This window comes from Lactuca sativa, chromosome 1 (assembly GCF_002870075.4).
Source record: "Lactuca sativa cultivar Salinas chromosome 1, Lsat_Salinas_v11, whole genome shotgun sequence".
Taxonomy (NCBI): Eukaryota; Viridiplantae; Streptophyta; class Magnoliopsida; order Asterales; family Asteraceae; genus Lactuca; species Lactuca sativa.
In genome coordinates, this window is record NC_056623.2 from 51,947,150 (window position 1) to 51,965,796 (window position 18,647).

At 34.0% G+C, this 18,647-nt stretch overlaps 2 protein-coding genes and 1 long non-coding RNA gene across 4 annotated transcripts; all 3 read right to left on the reverse strand.

The window, feature by feature from the left end:
* Positions 1-1,939: 1,939 nt before the first annotated feature.
* Positions 1,940-4,437, reverse strand: LOC111911907 (putative pentatricopeptide repeat-containing protein At3g49142). Its single transcript, XM_023907658.3, has one exon. It carries the CDS (start codon positions 4,161-4,163, stop codon positions 2,220-2,222), a length of 1,944 nt encoding a protein of 647 aa, XP_023763426.1. The 5' UTR covers positions 4,164-4,437; the 3' UTR covers positions 1,940-2,219.
* A 3,862-nt stretch (positions 4,438-8,299) lies between these two features.
* On the reverse strand, positions 8,300-9,235 carry LOC128133210 (uncharacterized). Of its 2 annotated transcripts, none has more exons than XR_008231612.1 (2): positions 8,957-9,235; positions 8,300-8,719 (listed from the first exon to the last, which is right to left on the reverse strand). It is a non-coding gene; the product is annotated as an uncharacterized LOC128133210 (long non-coding RNA). The 2 variants fall into 2 exon arrangements; XR_008231613.1 differs by having other exon boundaries at positions 8,300-8,804.
* Positions 9,236-13,049: 3,814 nt separating this feature from the next.
* On the reverse strand, positions 13,050-16,583 carry LOC111911906 (uncharacterized). The gene is made up of 3 exons (XM_023907657.3): positions 14,190-16,583; positions 13,904-14,095; positions 13,050-13,782 (listed from the first exon to the last, which is right to left on the reverse strand). The coding sequence occupies exons 1-3, from the start codon at positions 16,289-16,291 to the stop codon at positions 13,272-13,274; spliced, it is 2,805 nt and encodes a 934-aa protein (XP_023763425.1). The 5' UTR covers positions 16,292-16,583; the 3' UTR covers positions 13,050-13,271.
* Between the last annotated feature and the right edge of the window lie 2,064 nt (positions 16,584-18,647).

Sequence of the window (18,647 nt, forward strand, 5' to 3'; positions counted from 1 at the left end):
ACGACCTTATTTGGAGATATAAAGTATGCATGGAGTCTAGTAGTTCCATGTTCAGTATACACCATAATCTCTTTATGATTAGCAACATGCTTACTTAACAAAAGTACGTCTGAGTTGTTACCTAAAGGAAGTAACCCATAATCGATTTCAATCTCAGGAATCAAGAAGTGGTAGTAGATAGGCTCACCGTTGATATAACCTATCTCCTTCATCATATCGTCTAACTCATGTACGGAAAACACGTCCATGTCTACGTAGTCAACATAGTCAATACTCCCACCAACGTAACGTCTTCCTGGGTATTTTGTGAACATACCCCCATGGTGAATCTTGAATGTGCAAAAACTACTTAACTCAACTGAAAAACAAATAAATAATGATATGAGGAAAGAATGAAGTCTCAAAATTGAATGTGCATAAATTACTTAACAAAATTGAAAGTTGTTAACTGATCACTCACCATAAGCTTTGATCAGGTCAGGATTTTCTGAGAATTTTGAACGGACATTCCACAAAGTTAGAACGATCGCAAAAGATGAAAATGAAAACCCTAGTTTCCGTTTGATGTTTTGAAGTGATGAAGATGAAAAACCAGAGGAGAAAAGAAAGGGATGATTTCTTGGGGTAATGTAAATGGCAGCTAGATGTAAGGATCATTTATGAATATGATCATTTCGTGTAACAAAGCAAAAGACCAAAATACCCTCGTGTGAGGGTCACGTGATTTAGATAAACGGAAACAATTAAACGGAGTATGTCATAAGGACTATTCGTGCAACAATTTGGAACCATAGGGACCATACTCGTCCAAAATTCCTCATAAGGACTATCTTTGGTCTCTTGTGCCAACCACAGGGACCATCTGTGTAATTTTGTCTTTTTTTAAAGATAGTTCATAATTTTTCTATTATATACATTGTAAATGAAATTGAGAACTTAAGTAGGTCCTAGGACCTACCTAAGCACATGGTGGATACGCCCCTGTTACCCACACTAACCTCATACACTTACAACACAAATGAACTTGAACGGTCTAAGACCAAACCAAGATATAATATGAAATGTGTAAGTATAGTTTAATAGATGAAAGTGAGGTGTTGTTTGGGCTTGAAAAGTAGGGGTGAGCATGGTGCGATTTTTTGAGAAAACCGAACCGCAAACCGCAAGATGCGGTTTCTATAGGGTAAAACCGATAGGTGTGGTTTTTGTTTCGGCGTGGTTTTACATGCATTTTCGGTGTCATTCGATGCGGTTTCGGTTTTTAACTGAAAATATGTGTTGGTGTGATTTTTCATACATGTGTTGATCTACCAAAGAAGTAATAACCCCTAAAGAAGCTAGAGCAAGGCCTAATTGAAAATGAAGCCAATTATTAATTGTGTCATAAAGACCCTCATGCCCACGTCTCAATCGCCCTCTTGGAGGGATATGTGCATCTAAAAGATCTTTCATACTGTGCCCAATCCCAAAATTAGTTCTATACATATGCCCAACAATAAGAAAAAGAAATGCAATAGCTAAATAATGATGAGTCATATCAGCATGTCCAAACCCGACTTTTCAGTTAACTTTCCTTTATTTCCGGTACAGATTCTCATTTAAATGTATTTAACATGCTTGTGAAATAGTTATATGTTATTCTTATCAAAATATAGACTTCTTTATGATATTACGATTTTGAGATTTGAATTATATGTTTGATGCAACAAGGGATTTGGTTTTATAATCTCAAATTCCATTACTTAATCATTATTGTTTATACAGATAGAGGCGGCTTTTGATTCGAATTGCATTTTGCTTGTGATAAGCAAAAGGAAAATTGTTAATGGTACGCACTTTGATACAAATGTCAAATTTTATAAAAATATAGCAAAACATAAGGCATGCACAGTGGCAAAAAGAACTGAAGAGGTCGAAGTTGAACAAAATATACTTTTATTAATAAGTATTATAATATATTAAATATTGTCAGGTTTTTATGGTGCTGTTTGGCATTGTCCAAACCGCACCACACCGAAAAATTACCAATTAAGGTTGGATTGGAATGCATAATTATCAATTTATCCTTAATAAGTCATAAATCAACAAAAATGGCCCAACAATTTTCTTAATCTTAATTGTTGCCTTTGGATTAGAAATCATCAACGATCAAGATTGGTTCTCACAATTCTCTAATCTCTACTTTTATGTTGTTTTCATTTGAACTCAACCCAAAAATCTCACCAGTAATCACCACACGAACAAATCCCGTTCTTGAAATGATGAAACCTATTTGTATCCCGAAGAATAATTTCCCGCTCAACAATCTTGGAAATAAGCTTAGCAGCAATATGACAATCCTCACAAACACGTAGATTTTTAGTAATCCGTATAGGCGTAAAAGCTTTAGTATTTATAATCACAAACACAATAGCAAGCTTCTCACTATGAACAGCAAGATGATTTCCTTTATCTTCATCTTCTATATCATGAAGTGCAGAATCCACTTCAGGAACATACCCAAAATCCCTCATCTTCCCCACAAGTACTTCCAACTCTTGATAAATCTGTTTAGATTGTGGATGGGATTGATCTCCAGCAAGAAACGAATGAACTTGATTATTAAGCTCAACATTACTAACACCGGGCTCTTTTTTCACTCCTTTTGATTTCATTATTGAACGAATATTTGTCACATCTTTAAATCTACCTGCTTTTGCGTATATATTTGATAATAAAACATAATACCCTGCTTGTTCAGGGACCAATTCAAAGAGATGATCTGCTGCTACAAGACCAATTTCCATGTTGGAATGAACTTTACAAGCACTTAACAAAGCACCCCAGATTCTATCGTTTGGTTTTGTTTTCATTTTCTTTATAAAATCATAAGCTTCATTGATTCTTCCTGATCTTCCTAGCAAATCAACCATGCACGCCAAGTGTTCGAGTCTTGGAATGATGTTATACTCTTCGGTCATCAATTTGAAGAAATGTTTTCCTTGGTTTAGTAATCCGGCATGGCTGCAGGCTGATAGAACTGGAACGAAGGAAATGGAATCAGGGGCGATTCCGGAATTTTGCATATTTGAAAAGACTGTGATAGCAGTTTCACCATCTCCAGTCATGCCATAAGCAGAGACCATGGAAGTCCAGGAGACGACATCTCTTGTTGGCATTTCATCGAACACCTTGCGTGCTTCGTTTAAAGACCCACATTTAGCATACATGTCAATCAAGGCGTTCTCTACTGTTAGATTAGGAAGAAGCCTTTTTGTTTTTACATATGAATGAATCTTTCTTCCTAGTAATAAAGCTGAAAGATCTCCACAAGCGGGTAGGATGCTAGCAACTGTGATTGAATCCGGGTCGATTCCGTAATTCTCCATTTGTTGATAAAGATTAACTGCATCTTTAGGCATCGAGTTGTTGACGTACACAGCTATCATGACATTCCAAGAAATTAAACTCTCTCGAGCGTGATTCATGAACATTTCTTTCATAAACATCACGTTGGTAGATGAAGTAGAAGTTGTTAAAGCAGGGGAAAGGCTGGCCATGGTGCCTGCGTTGGGTTTTGAGGTAGAACATTGCATCATTGTCTTACAAATCTCCAATGCATCTTCAAACATCCGGTTTTGGGCGTAGGCAGCAACCATAGCATTCCAGGAGACGATATCTCTACTAGGCATTTCATCAAACACCTGGCGTCCTTCCAGTAACCGGTTACATTTTCCATACATTGTAATCAATCCATTCCCTACATAAAGATTTGAATGCAGACCCTTCTTGAGAACAGCAACATGGGTTTGTAATCCGACCCACAAATTCTCAGACACGGAACATGCTTTTAGAACTTGAGGAACTGTAAAATGATCAGGGTTAATGTTGAACTTGAACATGTTTCTGTACATACGAAGTGCTTTTTCGTAGAATTCATTGTTTACGTAGCTTCTAATCATCACATTGAAGAAGACTACATCTTTTTGAGGAAATTCATCAAACAGTTGGCGGGTAACTGCGATTTGGCGACATTCAGAATAAGCTTTCATTAATTTCAGAGCAATATGCGATGCTGAGACGAGGTTTCCATCAATAATTAACCTACAATGTATCTTTTTCAATTGTTTGATATCTGGGCACTTGTCCAAGATTTTGATACACAAGTCTTCTGTGATTAACATGATTGTTAAGGCGAGATTTGAATGAATTTGAACTTATATTCCTTTCGCCATGTTGTACCTGAGGGGCAATCAAATAGAATGGACGAAGATAACGAAGGTTTACTTGGTGGTGTTCACTTAAAAACAAGAAATATGAAGTTCTAAACGCTATTTCTTGTTAAACAGAAAATATTTTGTCCAATCTAAAAATCCAATTTTTGAGTAAGTTCAAGCTTAAGCTCAAAAATAGTAAGCAAAACATGTTTAAAAAATAAAAGTTCGTTTGAAACTCTTTGGATAGCTCGAGTATAACAATCATCATAATTATAGTCAATAAATCAGGCTCAAACAACCAAACTTGATGTCCAGCCCTTGATCATCCAATTGCCAACTGAAATCAACTTAGTTTCCGGTTTTAGAATCGCCCTAACATTACATAAGCACCAACTAGTTCCAAAAGTAGTTTTTAATTCAATGTCTCCCATACCCGTGACTTCAAGGGTTTCCATGTTACCCAACCTTACCAACTTAAGATAAGTTCTTTACTTCAATTACTATAACAGATCGATGAGTCATGTTCTAATGACCTCTCGTCATATGATGCAATGCTTAGACTCGAGTCTTTTAAAGTCAAATTCTATAATGAAATATACATTCCTTCAAGTTTCTAATGTGATATAATCACATTCTAGCATGTATCACTTCTAGCTACAAGCTTCTTACTTTAACAACAATCACAATACTTCTATTGATCGCTTTGATTATCTTTCAGTTCAATCTTCTGGCTTAAGTCAGATGCTACATCGATCTTGGTTCTCTGAACCACGTACAATACTTATCCTAGCTGTAATCGATTTGATATGACCACTAGGGTCGGAATAACAATCATCTTCTTAGTCATTACCGAAATTATGGTAATGACACATGAACAAAACAGAATCAATTACTAGCGTCTTGGTAACTCGTGACTTTCCCTGATCCAAGTGCGAGTCGTGTGCTTCCAGTAGTATATGCCTCTACTACCTTTCACACCTACTCATACTTGTCCCAAGTATTGTCTTTCAGTTCTCCAAGTCACCATAAAAGAATTTCACATAGTCATTTAACACATCGAATAACAAAACTAAGGTTTATATTATTTCTTGAAACGATTACATAGATATTCAAGTTCACCTTATACCATGCCTTTTATATTAGGCTACACCACATGATACTATCTATATGGCTACTTTATATCTCGATCTTCAGATATATATAGATCCCTACTCCTAATCCCTTGTATCGTCACCTGCTTCATCCAGGTTAGACTTCGAGAATCTTCCTTTCTTATCGAATCTTGAGGATCCCTCAAGCTTCTTCTTTTCTCATGCCTTGTCTTATTCCAGACCCTTTTTCCTAAATTAGGTTTCCATATTCTTGGTTGCTCTAACGGTTGTCTTCAAAGTAGTTGCCATTTTTACCATTGCGCCAAATTATGCTGGCAATCCGTTAGCAAAACTATCTATCTTGGAGAGTTCAGTAGCACCAAGTAGGGGAATAACTTCATCTGCTCGGTGAATACGGTGACATACTCATCAACACTCATCTTCCTTTTCTTCAAGTTCGAAACTCGTTGTTTAGGTCTATCAGATCTATCTCTGAGCAGTATTGCATTTTCAACTGCTCCATGAATGCTTCCCACCTCAGGGCTTCTCCCCCATGGCTTTGTATCTGCCAATAACTTCCACCAACTTAAAACTCTGGTCTTTAGTTGTCTGACTGTAAAGACGGTTTTCTGCTTGTTGCTGCAATTGCAACTTTCAAATGTCATCTCTATCTCGGAGATCCAATCCATGATCTCTACTGGCTTCGGGCTTCCAGAAAGACTTGGTGGTTTGGCACCTAAGAAGTTCTTATACATACGTTCATCCTTATCAATCGCTTTTTTCGGGTCGTTCCTCCTTGCCACTCGGGGTTCAGCTTGACTCACTGTACGACTGTAATTTCCCTCCTCCGACAATTCTTCATTCAGTTCGGGTTGCACGATAGGCACAATAGGTTCATCCCTATTATCAAGAAACATTTTTCTCATCTCCTCCCTTTGTTCGGCCATCATAGCCCAAATCATTGCTTAGACTCTTGCCATCGTGATTGGCTCGGGTGCAGCTACTACCTCTGGTGCACATTTAATCACTCGTGGTTCAGGCTGTTAGTTTTCATTAGCATTTTCTAATATGTTGCGAGTTCTCACCATTTCGATCTATACACTCTAGAGATGTTCAGTGTACAGTGACGAGAATTAAGATATGGAAAGCTTTATTTACGACAGCCATATAAATCTTCTTATCACTCGTAAAAGTTATATACTAGTTCTAATACCGTAATTAAATGTTTGGAAATTTTGAGCAAATGACGGTTCATCAACAATAGAGCGAATCTCATTTAGGAATTCGTTGATAGGTCGATTTCCTTTAGGATTTTTAGCAAGTTTGGATTTTAAAGAGATGATTCTTGAGCAGGAGGTGCTGGCATAGCTTGTGTTGAGATGCTTTCATGCTTCTTTTGTGGTAAATACAGAGGTAATGATAGGTTGAATGAATTGCATCTGAGCATGAACCAAGAATTGCATCGAATACTACATGATCTTGGCGATAGCAAGTCGTGTATTCATGATTAGGTTTGGATTTGTCTTTGTCGATAATGAATTTTGTGGTAGGATCAGTCACCCATGTGATGTAATCTTCCAGACCTAGTCCAATAAATGTGGACTGCACTTGTCGCCTCCATACATGGAAGTTGTTGGTGAGTAATTTGGTAGGAAAGTGACTTGAGGCGGTGATTTGTATTTGGGATGATTGTGTCATGGTGATGTTGATGAAAAGGATTAGAGGAGAAAGGCAAGATGATCGATTGACTCTTTAGAGTGTGTGTGCTCTGATACGATATGAGATTTGAGAATCAATGGGCTCGAATGAATAATTTCATTTACAAAGATCGATACATATATAGATGGTAACGAGAGTTAAAGAGCTATACATGGAATTTACTAAGAATAGATTGCAATTACATACAAATAGAAGAGATTATTGTAGATTAGTCATGAAGATGTGTACGATGTTATAGTTAGATTGCTTATTTGCAATCCATGTTAGCTAAGTATGTCATGTTGAATACAAATTGTATTAAAACATTAAAGTTCCAACCATTATATGTTGAAGAAGAAGCAAATACGCCTTAGTCACACCCATTCTAAATGATATGGATGTTATGGTTGTCGTTTCTATGCAACCAAATCGTGATTCCAAGTTGCAGTTGTCTTACCAATATATCATGTTAGGAAAAGATGACATAGCATGAAATATTGTATGTTACAACAAAAAGATATATCTTATAGATGTCTTGCACATGGGTTATTCCTTTTTAAGCACTTATATAAAAATAATATCACGTATGTATGATATCTATTTTGAGAGATTTTTAGCAAGCAACTCTTTGTCTATTATTGTTATTGGATAGAAAAAGTATCATCTTCGTTGGGAAGATTTTACTAGGATTAGATTCATAATAGTTTGTCAAAGATTTTACTATTATGTATTTATAAACCCATGAAGTTTTCTATTAAATAAATAAATAAATAACCATTCACCATTTATATCTTTTTGGAATAGAGTTTGTTAAATTCTAATATAAATAAAAAGAGTATTTATTTAGATTCACACATTACAAAATTACAAACTCCAAGCATAAATCCGAAACTTATTTTTAAACTTCTTCATTTATATTACAAGTTTTATTCTTTTTTCCCAACCCACTTGGGGTTTCGAAACCCTAAAAAAGTTCTATCCATGGAAGTTCATATTTATTTCTTATCTTAATGAATTTAAGGTCTAAATCAATAAATGGCAATGTAGAATTAACCGCATATATTAAGTTATTTTTGGAAGCTTTCCAACACAACACAGAAAGGAAATGATGAGAATTTATGGTACCAAATAACAAAATAATCCCGGTTCCTATAAAAATTTATTAAAGCTCTACTCATGATTTCATAATCTCCTCTAATATGAGGGTTACGTTATTGTAATAATAACTATGATAATGTAAAAGCCATAACATAAATCGTCTTAATTTAAGAAATAATATAAATCCCAAGATATTGTTTTTAAAATAAAAAGGAAAAAAGTGGGAGTCCATTAGAAGGAGCCAAGCTGATTATTTGAGCCAAGAGAGCACCGATTTGTTATCCTTCCACTGTTCGAAGCGAGAGGTTATCGCAGCTCTGTGAAGCCAGCCTAACGCATTGCCCTCTGCTCTAGGAACCAAGAAGCCCAAGCCTTCGCTCAAGCCACTTGATCCAACTCCGAACTTGGAACGGGCAAACCAGATTTTGCAACAGCTTTGACCCAACCAAACAAGGCTCGATCTCAGTCCATCCCACTTTAGAGCCCTCACTTGAGTCACAAGCTCGCGTTACCAAGCTCGGCGATAAACGAAGTCCATTTGATGTATAAATAATCGGAAAAACTTTCTCCTCCAAGCGATGTGGGATGCGAAACGAAATATTTTCATCTTCATTCTCTCTTTATCTCTGTCAAATACTGTGATTACTGATTACTGACTACTTAAACACCCATGCAACGGATTTCAAGTATTTTTTTCAATCCATGGATTTAGAACTGTAAACTGAAAAAAGAGATTGTGGAATAGTTTTGGAAACTGGAATTTGTTTACAAGTTTTTCGTGAGGTGTAAGTGATAAGATATGATATTTGAGTAATTGGAATCATTCTCTCGAAGATTCAAGTATCAAGTATGAAACTTAGACAATATATATACCTGTTTTCTTCTCTTTTTTCTGTCTACGAACCGAATCCAACATGATTTCTCTACAAAATCCGTGTCTTAATCCTAATTAACACTCACTAACCGGTTACCCCTCCAGATGTTGCAGAAATTTTCTTGAATTATCTCTTTTGTTTTTCACAATTCAATGTCGGTTGCTCCCTTTCTCTCTGATTCAAGTATTCAACCACCGCCAAAGACTTGAGAAAGTGGAGGAGTTTATCAATTAAATGAGTTTATATGCTTTCCAACTTTTCGTAAATTGCAAGTTACTCCCCGTACCTTTCGAAAATCTTCCTTTAACAATTGTGGAAAGTTGTTGAAATTTGAAAATAAAATAAAAATTATAGTCAAGGGGATCGTTTTAAAGGTTTCCAGGAGATACTTTTGTTGATATATTTTTGAATAAAAAGTTAATTATATAATAGATTTTTACCAAATAATGTGGATAGCTAAAAATGTGATTATGGTTTAAAAAAGAAATCTAATAAATAAAGATTAAATAAAGAAGTTATGTTTTAATATAACTAAATTAATGATGGTATTGTGTTTGATGAAAGGACTAAAACTGAACAAAGAAAAAATATTTGTGTTTCACTCACAGATACTAGCAATTGATGGGTCTTAAATGAAAAGGAGTTGGATAAGGAATAAAAACCTTGTAGACGTTCACACTTTTCTCTTTTGATCAAAATCTTATTTATAAATTTCAAAATTTGATTCAAACCTGTTGTATAATTTTAAATAATTAAACTCATAATTAAAATTATACTCTTATCCATAAGTTAATAGATATCTTGACTCATTTATAGTATTATAGATTACAAGATTGTTGTGCACGTCACAAAGTATCATCCATAATATATAACATGATATTTTACTTAATACTAAATATACGACAATTCAAAAATCATATTTTACTAAATACTTACGATAACATTTTTTTTTAAATGGATGTCTATTATAACAAATATGCATGAGACAACGTAGTCGTCAAGATAAATCATAAACAAAATAAATGTCTACTGTAGAAAACATATGTTTAACATATATCAATTGCACTTAGAAAATATTTACACTCTCATAGTATGCGTTCGATAGGGAGAAAGCATCATAATCAATTGGTGATTTTTTTGGTTGACGTGGTTATGTGTTTGATTAGAGAAGAAAGCAAATAGTATGATGTCGATTGAGGATTTCTTGAGTTACAAATAGGGTTAATGTCATAAAAATTCTCAAGCTTTCAGGGTTTTGTCGGTTTTGCCCAAAGTTTAATTTTATGTCCGTTTTTACCCTAACATTTTCCAAAAAATGTTCGTTTTTACCCTTTTACCGGTGATAACAGGTTACCATTATATTAGTTTCGCAAAAAAACCCTTAAGTTTATAGTTTTTTACGTTTTTACCTGTAAGTTTATATTTCTTTTACACTTTTACCCTTTGTATTTTTTTTTTTCATATTATATGTATTCATAAAGAAAAAATATATTTATATACGAAATTTTTTTAATTAAATATTGTATTTACATTTTTATAATGTTATTTCTTCATATATATATATATATATATATATATATATATATATATATATATATATATATATATATATATATATATATATCAATAAAAAACTTAGTGAATCATAAACATGTTTATATAAGTATATACATATATTTTTAGAAGTGTAAATATGTATTTTGATATATGTTTTTTTTTAAGTATAAATATATTTTTAGAAGTATATATACATATTTATATATAAAAATGTAAAAATATGTATTTATACTTTTAAAAACTATATCTATAAAACACGTATTCATAATCTTGTAAAAAAATGTGTGTTAGGATCTTTTGATCGCATTCCGATCTTATGATCACAATCTTGTAAAATACAAAAATAATCGTATGTAAGATTTCAATTTTGACAATCTTTATTTGAAGGAATATTAAAATCATAAAATTATGTTAATGTGTAACTTGGAACTTGGTGACCCGACCCAAAACAAAGTCAAGAAACCCGACATCAAATATCGATGGGATAAATGTTTGGAATAAGCTTAGGGTCGATAGGCCCTAAGTCGTTGGTAATAGAAGAATTTTTCAGTTTCCGGCTCCCTACCTATGAAGTATGTCATATCGACCAAATCATATTAAATCTATGTGTCATTTTATTGTTGCTTTTTTGCATAACAAATTGAATACTTAATCTCACAAAATCAAAAACCTAACTTGAATATGATCATTGTCGTTGATACAATAAAAATATAAACCAACAAAACCTTGGAATTCGGATTGAATCCACATGGAGTTCGTAGTTAAATTATGTGTTTGAAAGATTCAATTAGCTAACCAAAGATGCAAGAAAACTAATCACTTTTGGAACAATCAAATTTGAAATCCAAAGGACAAAAATGTGCCAATCATAAATTAGGAATTTAGAAAACCAAAAGTGTATTGCAATCAATTTCTAAATTGAATGACCAAAAATAATGACCAAATCTCGCATTAACTAAACATTTGAATGTAGTTATTTAATTTTTATTGTAGCATAGATACATAGACATGATCAATAAATCTTCTTATTCTAATAAATGAATAAGTTTATTCTCATGTTGACAAGTCTTCTCTAATAAATGAAGGTTTTTTGTCATTTGTTACATTCTCATTCAAATTGTTAAATGTCATTTTGTGGTTATTTTGAATTAATTTTTTTCCCACATATCATTTTATGAGTTTTTCTATTTTATTAAATTCCACATAATATTTTAACATAATAGTTGTAATAAATGTAGTAATAAACGGATATTAATTTCACTAATAAACTTACCTTTTAATTTCAAAATTCCCAAAATTAAAGTTCATTCGTTTCTTTTCTTTATTTAAATTATGTGTTTAAATTTAAAAGATAAAATACATTTCCATTATAATAAATCATTATTTTTCTTATTTTCTTATAAATTCAAAGTTCTCAAATATTTTGACATTTATATTTAACATTTTTTTTAAATAAATTCATATAATACATGGGTCTCGCAACTAGTGGCATACTGTTAGAAATCTTCATTAATATTATATGTCATCTATCATGCCACATGTCAACCTATTAATTCTCCATTTTAAATTTTAAAATTTAAATTTTCCACTCTAATTACATTAAATTAGATTATTTATTTCAAATTTTAAATTTCACATTCTAATTACACTAAATTAATAACATTAGAATAAAAAATAAAATAAAATTAATATATATTATAAGGTGATATAATTTAATGTATTTATTTAAATCAACGATTATAATTTATATAACTAAAAAAATATCTCTTAATTAATAATTTATTTGAAGTAATTGATTAATAATTTTAAATTTACTATGTTTATATTAATTTTATAATTATAATTCTCGCAGATTATAAACTAGTTAGTAGAATAAAATGACAAACTTTAGGCATAACCCTTGATATGGCCGTAAAATAGTGTTAACTCCAAATCTAGGTGGAGCTCGGCACGATATATCACAATAATATTAACTTCAAACAATTTAAAAATAAAACTTATGCATAAAGTACGAGAATAAATTGTTGGGTTACAAATAAAATATTGAAAGAGAAGAGGTTAAAAATGGCCAACTAAATGTGTTTGACCATATTTAGGGAGGAAGGAGTTGTTTCCCTCCTCCTGCCGAAACCGCTAAACCTTAGTCGGAGGGTATCGAACCCATCCAACCCCAAAACCACCGACCCCATCTTCTTCAACTTTCCAACTTTGAGTTGTCTCCCCAGTGGGTTTCTCAAACCGTTAAACCCCTCTCTTTCTCTCTTGCTTTCATCCCTTTCCTCCTCTAACCCGCTATGACTCCTTCATCCCTTAGTCACTCAACTTATTTTTGTCTACTAAGATAAGAAACTTTTCAAAATCATCAACTTTTATCCATTCAACTTATTTTGTCAATTTTTAGGTAATGATTTTAACTCATTGCTCGCCTTTGTGCTTCTAAGATGAAGTATCTTGCATATTTTGGAGAAAGCAAATAAGAATAAAGTATGTTGCTAAATCTGGTCCCAATAAACAAATATTTACTCATAACAATCTCACACATAAGAATTATGTTATCATTAAAAGATGAATACGAATGTTTTGTACTTAGCCTTTGCCAAGTTATATAACTTAATTAATTAATTTATAAGTCCAGACTTTACAAAGAAAAATCAAGTGAAGTTAATAAACACAAACTTAAGCATCATCATTGGGTTGATGCTCTTTTGGGTGTCTCGTCAAAGCTTGATTAGTAATGATTGGATCTCATTCATTATTCACATGTCATCTTGAAACAAAGCTTTGTAAACAGAATTAGAACCACCACCCCGTTCATCTTTCTTGTCTCCTCCGCCGCCTATCATCGGAGTCTCACAAACCACGCTATAACCAGCCCTCCGTTGTTTCTTCCTTTTGGATTCTTTATTAGATACGGGTCTAACCTTGGTTGTTTGTAATGGCTTCGGAGCCCAAACCCTCTGCAAATCGGGCATTCGGCCTGTGAATACGAACCTTTTAGCCCTCTCTCTCCTCTCACGAGCCTCAATTAACTTTTGTTCATCATCCTTTTCTGTCTCTCCTAAATCCAAGTTGTCAAGCGGAGGATGCGATGGTTCGTCTTCTAAAAACAATGAATCGTGAATCATCATCTTATTAGCAGCAGCCATCTCGTGACTGCTATCCTCGCTGTTCAACATCATACCCTGATCTTCGTTTTCTTCACCAAATGGTAACAGGTCCATTTCATCGTAGATCTTCTTCACCACGTCTTCCAGATTCTGTGAATACCTGAAAATTGAATTTATCATAAGCAAATTATCAAACAGTTGGTGTGCAACTGAGAAATGGCTAGAATTTGGATACAAAAACTGTGGAAACTATCAAATAATCAAACAAATAAACGAAGTACCTGGTTTTTATGGTTTTCTCGACGTACGCATAAAGACTGATATCACCATGAAAGCCTCCTTCCACAAGGTATTGGAAGATCTCCAATAGCGAACAAATCTGTTTCACAAGCTTCGTCTTCAAACTCCCCTTCATACTCCCTGCATATTCGGACTGAAGTATCTCCATCCGGAGCAAAATTTGTAATTCGTATCTTTAAGTTTATTAAGGAAAAGATTAGACCAAATAAAGATATATTACCAATTTACCAAGAATATGTAAAAGAAATAAAAAGAATAAAAGGATACTCTTTGACTAGGTATTTTGAGGTAGAACTTGGATCATTATCTTTATGTTCCTTCAAATCTTTGGGCTCTGTTAGTAGTAACTGTATGATTTCAGCAACTTGAGTAGAACAAGATTCATCAAGATTTTCCATCTTTTTCTGCTTTTGAGATAACCAATAAATGGACGAGTTTACAAAACTCTCTGCCATGATCTTCAAGTCCACACCATCAGATTCAAGCCCCTGTTGAATTCTCTTAGGCAAACTACTGAAAAAAGCTTCTGGAGTTTCTGAACAAGATTCAAAATCAGCATCCCCATGGATTCTTGACTGTTGAGAACTAATAGCCATTGTAAGAGGTCCATCGCTTTCTTGATGGCTTGCAGAAATATCTTCATTTACATCTGTTTCTTTTTGCTGAATTGAATCTGGAGCCATTTTGCATGATCTATCTAGTATGTTATTGGAAGATAAGCTCTTGTTTTTCACTTCTGTCATCCAGCATTTCAGAAACTTCAACTTCTTTGACTTTTTCAAGCCATTGGCAAAATAAACCTCTGTTAAGTCCACATCTAAAAACTCATATGCAGCCTTGCAGAATGCACTCCATGTAAGGTCCCGATGTGTGTGTTTTTTAATCTTTCTTCTCTTTCCACCAGCTAAATGAACATATTTTCCAGATGGGGAAGTACCCTTTTGAGAATCAAAGTCACCTTGAGAAAGTTTATTCTCTATCAAGAGGTTTGATCCACCATCTTTTTGAACAAGAGCATTGTTATGATCTAAGAACAAGAGAACAGCTGAATGAACTGTGAAGGGCTTGAGAATCCCTGTGTGAGAATCCCCATTGTTATTTGATATAGATAACAAAGCCCAGTAACCCTTGCTATAAAGAAAACTAAGTAAAATCTGCCATGTTGGAACCGAATGCTTCTCAAAGAACTCAGATTTTTCACTGGCTAATTGTCCAAGAACCTTATCAGCCAAAAAAATGTCTAAACCATCTTTCTCCTTTTTGGCAGATTTTGCAGATTGAACTAAAAAATGATCTGAAGAAAATTCTTCAAGTTTTTCACACACAGTGTACTTGTGAACAGATGTGATGTGCAACTTCATAATTCCATTGTTTAAATTACCCAAAAATGTGCTCACAGAGTTGACAACTTCATCTTTTGAGCTAGGCTTTGATGATGCCTTTAGATGCAGCACATTAAGATCACAGCATTTCCACTCTATGGGCTTACCATGGACATCCAAAATCTCGAGACCTAATTGCCCACGGATCCTTTTATCTAATTTAGGAGAATCTAGCAACTTAGATGAGATCCCAATAACTGGATATATCAACCCGAAAGAAACAAGCGCAGAACCTAGAACAATGGAATCCGCAGAGCAAAATCCCCAACCAAATTTCCTAATTTCATTTCCAATAATAGCAGAGTGCTTCTCGGATTTATTGTTTTTGCCTTCTTCTTCTTCGTGGCTATGAATGTCAACCCAACAGAAATGTATGTCCTTACTATTAAATGCATCATTAACAGCACCAAAACAATCACGAAACCTAGCACCATAAATATCTAAATTCCTCAAGCAATCATTATCGACATCCACAGACACAAAATCAGCTAAGGATTTCAACGATCTACAAACTGGCGACAACAAAATAACCAAATTTGATCGGACATCGATGGGATCAGAATGAATTTTACCTGGAAGATTCTCAATATCGAACTCCCAGCCATAGTCGCGAGCGAGCTGAAGCAAAGAGCTGGCTATATGTGAAGCGTTTGAAGGGGAATACGTCAATTTGGTAGAAGAGATGGAATTAAGGGTGTGGGAGAGAGAATCTAGGGTTTGCGAAGGAGAATTGAAGGATACAGAAGCAGAAGAATAACTGGGAAGTAGATTGCGGAGCGTAGAGACGGAATCGAGAGAGGAGAGAGAAGAGAAGAAGAGCTTGAAGGAGAAAAGAGAAGATGAAAGAGGAGGGAAAGATAAAAGAATATTGGAGGTAGCAAGAATGGAGGTGAGGTAATTAGGGTTAGGAAATTGGGATAGAAATGGATTGAGGTCTACGAGAAGAACTATACGCTGTGTTTTTGAGAAATCAATGGCGTCCGCCATTCAAGCTTGATATTTTAAGACTTTCGGGGAGAGCACAGAGATACGGGGTTCTCGCTGTAGAAGTAGAAGAGCAGATATGCTTATTGCAGATCCAGGATGCTAACTTGCGCCGCACCAACGTGGAGAGAGAGGATAGAGACCGGGACAATATGGGCGGCAATGTAGCAATGGCGGGAGAATTATATGAGTTTAAAAGTCATGACCGGTTTATACAAATATAATTAAAAAAACGACGTATCATAATTGTTAAAGTAAATGAAAAAAACAATTAAAAAAAAACATTGTTAGACGAGAATATACTTATTGAATAACATATATGTTCAAGATGAAACTTAATCCATTAACCTCATGGAAGAATGACATTTCATTATACTGATAGGTTAAAAACTTGTTGGTTTTTGACTTTCAATTGTTTAGATGTATGTTTGTGATTCGGTTTCTTATTTAAGTGTGACAAAACTATAACCATCAACTTTTCGTTAAAACGATTATCTTACAAAATAAACTTCACTACACATATCCTACACTACACTCTTTATTCAATATTGTTTTATCCTAACAGTAAGCAAGAACTTGGAACCCTAACTAAGAGTTCTAAGAAAACAAAGAGCATCAAATAATCTAAAGGGCGTATTATGTGATAATGACATAAAACCTAACTCTCTCCATTTATATATAGCGTACAGGAATATAATATACACCTCATTATACAAGTTTGAACACAAGTGTGTCATTTAAGAGCATACAAATGTCATAGTACAAGTTCCAAAGCCATTAGTGCATTTAATTAAAGCTCCACACGTACAAACATCCAAGCTCCCACATAATAATCCTTTAAAGCTTCATCTCTACTTTGATAATAATACCAACAGTCTGTAACATCTTAAAATTTAAGACTTTGTTATTAAATAAATAAAGTGAATAAAAGAGAGATGATGTATATAGTTAGAGCATTAAGGAGTAAGCATATCATTGGTTGATATGAAGTTTGGAAGATTAGAAGTGAAAATTATAACATCTTAAAAGTTAAAGGATTATTGTGACAGTCGGGTGAAACTTAGGTTTGACTAGAGATTTGACCAGCTTAAATAACTTGGATTAAGTTGTGAAGATTATGATGTTGAGGGGTCATTTTGGAAGTTCATTGAAGCTTCTAAGTTAGTTTGGAGTTATTTTGAAAGAGGTTTTGAAAGGAGGGACCGAAAGTGGCAAGTTGATAAAGTTCAAAATTAGTTAATGGGTCTTCGCTCCCATTTGCTTAAAAAACAACGCGGTTGAGAGAAAGAGAGAGGTAAATGGCGATTTCTATTAAGCAAAGGAAGATTTAGAGTGGTCGTTGAGTAATCAAGCTAGAAATTGAAGATATAAAGCAACATCAAGCTTAAGAGGTATAATTTCTTATCCTCTAACTCTATACTTCGAATTCAAGGTTTGGGGAAAACCTCGATGTCGAAATTAGTTTGATTCTTTGATTAGGGTTTTGGTTTCTAACCTCTCTTGAGTTGTTTTGATGATCTCAATCTCAATCTCAATCAAATCATCATATTGATGGGTTTGAGGATTTTAATGAAACCCCTCATGAACCCTAGAAATTCAAATTATGGATTTCATGTTTATATGTTAGATTGTAATGGATTCAATGACCTATATGCTTTTTGATGTCAATAAACCCAATTGGAATGCTCAATCACATCCATGATGGTAGAATCAAAGTATGAGCGTGAATTTTAGGTGATTTTAGGGAAATTGTGGTGAAAACAACATAATTATTTATATATGAGCATTTGATGAGTACATGATACTCATAAACATGAAATGATACTAATAATATGATTTAAATGCACGAACATGAAGGCTTGGGTGATCTATAGTTGAATTTATGGAATAATTGGCCAAAAGGGCCTTTTAGGAAATGTATTGACAAACATATAATGATTGACAAATAATAAGTGAATGGCATTCATGAACATGAATTAACACTCTAGATATGTTATTGGAACATTATGTAATATCCCAAAATTTAAGACTAAAAAATTTCTTTTAATAAAACATTTCTTTAAGCAAATTCATCATTCCAAAACATGAATAGAGTATTAATTTCCAAAATACTTGTTCGTTATCGGAGTAAACATTCCTAGGCTATCTAATCTGTGGTGTGTGTGCCATGCGATCACCCCGAGCTCTTCCCTCCGCTACCGGAAGTACCCGAAACCAAAACTGAAAACCGTAAGCACGAAGCTTAGTGAGTTCCCCACCCTACCACATACCATACATTCACATATCATACACACTGTCGGGCAATTATGGGGTGCCCGACCTACCCGGTACGGCCATTCTGGGGTGCCGACCTACCCGT

Excerpts from the sequence above, each read along its gene's own strand:
- LOC111911907 (XM_023907658.3), bottom strand. The coding sequence starts at position 4,163 with ATGTTAATCACAGAAGACTTGTGTATCAAAATCTTGGACAAGTGCCCA.
- LOC111911906 (XM_023907657.3), bottom strand. The coding sequence starts at position 16,291 with ATGGCGGACGCCATTGATTTCTCAAAAACACAGCGTATAGTTCTTCTC. Across the intron at positions 14,096-14,189 it reads TCAAAATACCTAGTCAAAGA|ATACGAATTACAAATTTTGC; the intron begins GTATCCTTTTAT and ends ATAAACTTAAAG. Across the intron at positions 13,783-13,903 it reads GAGAAAACCATAAAAACCAG|GTATTCACAGAATCTGGAAG; the intron begins GTACTTCGTTTA and ends TTCAATTTTCAG.